General features: G+C 39.3%; 1 protein-coding gene and 1 long non-coding RNA gene across 2 annotated transcripts in view; both read left to right on the top strand.

Annotated features, from left to right (window-relative positions):
* Positions 1 to 3795, top strand: part of LOC103364329 (peroxisomal N(1)-acetyl-spermine/spermidine oxidase-like) — a 25729-nt gene that overhangs the window by 18612 nt on the left and 3322 nt on the right. Inside the window, exons 5-8 of the mRNA XM_008291403.1 lie at positions 2096 to 2277; positions 2402 to 2571; positions 2961 to 3046; positions 3181 to 3287. Of these exons, the coding sequence (XP_008289625.1) occupies positions 2096 to 2277; positions 2402 to 2571; positions 2961 to 3046; positions 3181 to 3287 (545 nt within the window). The remainder of the gene's footprint in view (positions 1 to 2095; positions 2278 to 2401; positions 2572 to 2960; positions 3047 to 3180; positions 3288 to 3795) is intronic.
* On the top strand, positions 398 to 1102 carry LOC103364311 (uncharacterized). The gene is made up of 3 exons (XR_520541.1): positions 398 to 551; positions 733 to 857; positions 1000 to 1102. It is a non-coding gene; the product is annotated as an uncharacterized LOC103364311 (long non-coding RNA).

The raw sequence follows: 3795 nt of genomic DNA, 5'->3' as shown, positions 1-3795 counted from the left end.
GTAATATTTATCTCCAAAGGTGTGGTTCGAAATCAGAATGTTACAACACAGGACTGTAGTAAAAACAACCAGAAAGCTGCTGAACAAGTGGCTTTCACGTGGGATTAGAACTTGGTTTAACCAGATCTACAGTGCTCACGCATTCTTTTTGTTAATTGTGCAGTTAAATAAATAGCAAATGTAGTTTTTTGTATATCATTTTTATTATAATTTTTTTTTTACCATAGTGGTGCCTAAGCACGCTCATATGGACTGGACACGACCCGCTCTGCAACCTGAGTGACAACTGCTCCAAACAAATAAAATATGACTTTGTTCCATTTTACTGTATTTCTGAGAGTAAAATTACTCACAGATCTGTTTTTCCTCTACAGGTAATACCGTTACAGAGATAGGTGCAGCTTACATCCATGGCCCATCTAAGAAGAACCCATTGTTTTGTCTGGCTCGTGACTATGGCCTCCTGGATCCACAAGCCCTCAAACCAGAGAACCAGGCCAAGCATTTTTATGAATATCCCCTCCCGGTTTCCAACTGGTTCAGTAGTTCAGGTGACCAGATGTAGAACAACACATCCTGTTTTCAATCATCATGTTTTCTGTTCATGACTGCATGTGTGCACTACTGATAATATATAATATAATGACAAACCTAATGCACCCTGTAGTCTGTCAGAAACATACAAAAAGCACAATGTGATTGTTATTAATATTTTATATTGTGCACATACAGGTCAAAAGCTGAGTGCTGAATGCATGAATGATGCACTGGAGATGTTTTATGAGCTTTTGGCAGAATCCTATTCTCATAAGAATGACAAAGCAGGTGCCAGTTTTGGACATTTCATACGATCACAGGTACATTGTCGCTCAGTCACCAGAATTGTGTTCCTGTTGCTAAGATTTGAGAAATTCTGGATGACAAAATGAAGCCTGTTAAAAAATGCTGAGTTGCTTGTCCATGTGTGTGCTTAGTGTAAACGTTTGGTTTCATTTGCAGGCACAGAAAAAGACTGCAAAGAAGTGGAAAAAAAAGGATGAAACCACGCGTCAGCTGCTGCTGTCTGCCATCAGCACCATGTTAAAGTTTGAGTGTTGTGCAAGTGCGACTCCCTCCATGGATGAGATCGACCTGGCAGGATTTTCTATGCACAAGGGTCTGAAGGGAGTGGACTGCACACTTCCAAGGTTTCTACTCTACCATAGTAAACATATTCACAGATGTCAGCTAAAGATAAAGCCTTTATTGCCATTGTGCAAAATACAATGAAACTTGTGTGATAACTCAGCAATCAGCAGCAGTGCAATACGAAATACAAATAAATAAATACTAAAGGGTGTAAACACATATTTTAAACAGTACAAGAGAATGTGTGTGCTCAGAACTTTTTGGCTCCTCTGCAACAGGACAGGATATTCACCATCCTGTCAGGTGTGAAGAATCAATTAAGTAGCGATAATTTAGAAAATGTCAGCAGATTATGAGGAAAATACATTCTTTTGCTTCCACTTTGTAAAGTTAGAAGATCTGTTGTGCTACTTTGCTTCAGGACAGTAAACTGAAGATATTTTGACAACATCCACTTTGGCTTGTACATGATGTGTGTGCTTGAATTGAATCAGATATGTTGCAACTGTACAGTAGAGATCCTAAATATTCACCAACAAGGATGCCCTGCAGCTCATTTTTAGACACTTCAGCATTGTGCCAACTACAAAAAGAACCTTGTTAGGCTGATGACATGCATCCACTGGTTTTGTCTTTGGAGACGCATTAATTCAGGCTGAACGTTGGCAGTACAGTTTTCAGCCTGATCACACCATGAAACATCTTAAATGTTGTGTAATATGTTGTTGTGATCCTTTTGCTGGGGCTCAGTGGGATATTTTTTTCTAGAGGATATCAGGATCATATATCAGGAGTTTGCTCAGCAGTCAGCAGTAAACTGAAATTTCCAACATTTTAAACTTTCTCTTTATCACTTTTGTGTCGACACTGGAGGTGTAGAGTCACACAAATGTACATGCTTGCAATTATAACATGTATAAAATACGCGTGTGCATCCAGGGAACTTATTTATGCTGTTGTCTTGCAGGGGCTATGAAGGCCTGATCCAGAAGTTGTTGTCCGAGCTCCCCGCTGATTTAGTGACCTACAATCGGCCTGTGCGCTGTGTCCACTGGAACAACACAGAGAGTGGAGAAAACGCCGTGACAGTGGAGTGTGATGACGGGGAGAAGATTGCGGCTGATCATGTCATTGTCACAGTGCCTCTAGGTAGATGTCTGCTCATATACTGTGCTATTGTTCATCTCAGAAGTGCAGAATATAAACAGAATTACTGTAAATTTTATGTGTTTTGTAAAAGTCTGGCAGTTTATTAGCACCTTTTGTTTCTCAGGATATGTTAAGAAGCACCATTCAGCCCTGTTTCATCCTCCACTCCCGACCCACAAGCTGCAGTCCATCCAGAAAATGGGATTTGGAACCACTGACAAAATATTTGTCGAGTTTGAGTCACCGTGGTGGGATGCTGGCTGCGAGATCATCTACCTGGTGTGGAAAGATGAGGTCTGTTGTGCAGCCATGGACCACAGAATAGATTTACAAGCACAGAAACTGTGATCAAAAATCAGACTTTGATCGATTTATTGTGCAGCACATTAGAAGTTTCTGCACCACTTTAATGGTATGATTACATTATCATGCATGTCTGACACTTTTAAAAGCTCCCTGTTCTCATCAAATATACGCCACCACATCATTTCTTCATTGTTTCAAAACAGCAGTAAAGATGTTATCTTCCTTATTCTCAATTTGCAAATTACATAATAATACTGTAGGCTCCAGCGCCCCTGCGATCCTAGTGAGAATTAAGTGGTGTGTAGATAATGGATGGATAATACTTCATTGATACTTTGTTAAACATTAACTTTTGTTTTTACCCTTCGTGTCTTCAGGAGGATTTTTCAGACCGTGTGTCTGATATAAGCAAATCCTGGATAAAGAAGATTTGTGTATTCACTGTAATCAAACCTTCTGACAGGTCAGCAACATTTTAGTCACCAAAACAGTCACAGTTCTTCCCTGTAATGTTTTATTAGCCATTCAAACATTTTTTTTTTAAAAACAGGGTCATACCATATTTTCCTTTCTTACATATTAAATTCTCAATTGCAGCCACGTTCTCTGCGGCTGGATTTCTGGGCACGAGGCTGAGTATATGGAGACACTTCCTGATGACGAAATCATGCGTTCCATCACAGAGCTCATCCATACGTTCACAGGTGAGTCTCACATCTGTAGCTCTCCTCACCTTAGTGTGGATGAAGATAGAGAATGAGATGTTTAGTTTTTCCATTTTATAGAATTACAAAACGATGAAAGAGTAACGAAACATTTTTTTAACAGCATTTCTAAAATATCTTGTTATTATAATGTTTTAAACAGCTGAGGGCAACCCAGTAGTTGAGCAGTTAGTGTTCATGCTACATCGGCACAAATGCCGCTGGTTTGAGTCCTAGCTGAGGACTTCTTCATTCATGTTGTTCCCCGACTGCCTTTTTCCACATTTTCTGTTTCTCTTCACTGTCCCTATGAAATAATGAGTCAGAACGTTATCTCTAAGTTAGTGTTACATTAACTCTGATATCTTTCCAACTCAGAGCAATGCTTTATAGAAACATATTTCTGGTTGTATTTACCACAGTAATATCAATACAAATGTAATTCACGGGTCAAAAGCTGGTAGTCATGCTTGTTGCAGCTAAAACATACAAAAATCAGCTTCAAGAA

This window comes from Stegastes partitus, unplaced genomic scaffold, assembly GCF_000690725.1.
Source record: "Stegastes partitus isolate 25-593 unplaced genomic scaffold, Stegastes_partitus-1.0.2 Scaffold741, whole genome shotgun sequence".
Taxonomy (NCBI): domain Eukaryota; kingdom Metazoa; phylum Chordata; class Actinopteri; family Pomacentridae; genus Stegastes; species Stegastes partitus.
This window is presented reverse-complemented; position numbering and strand designations above follow the sequence as displayed.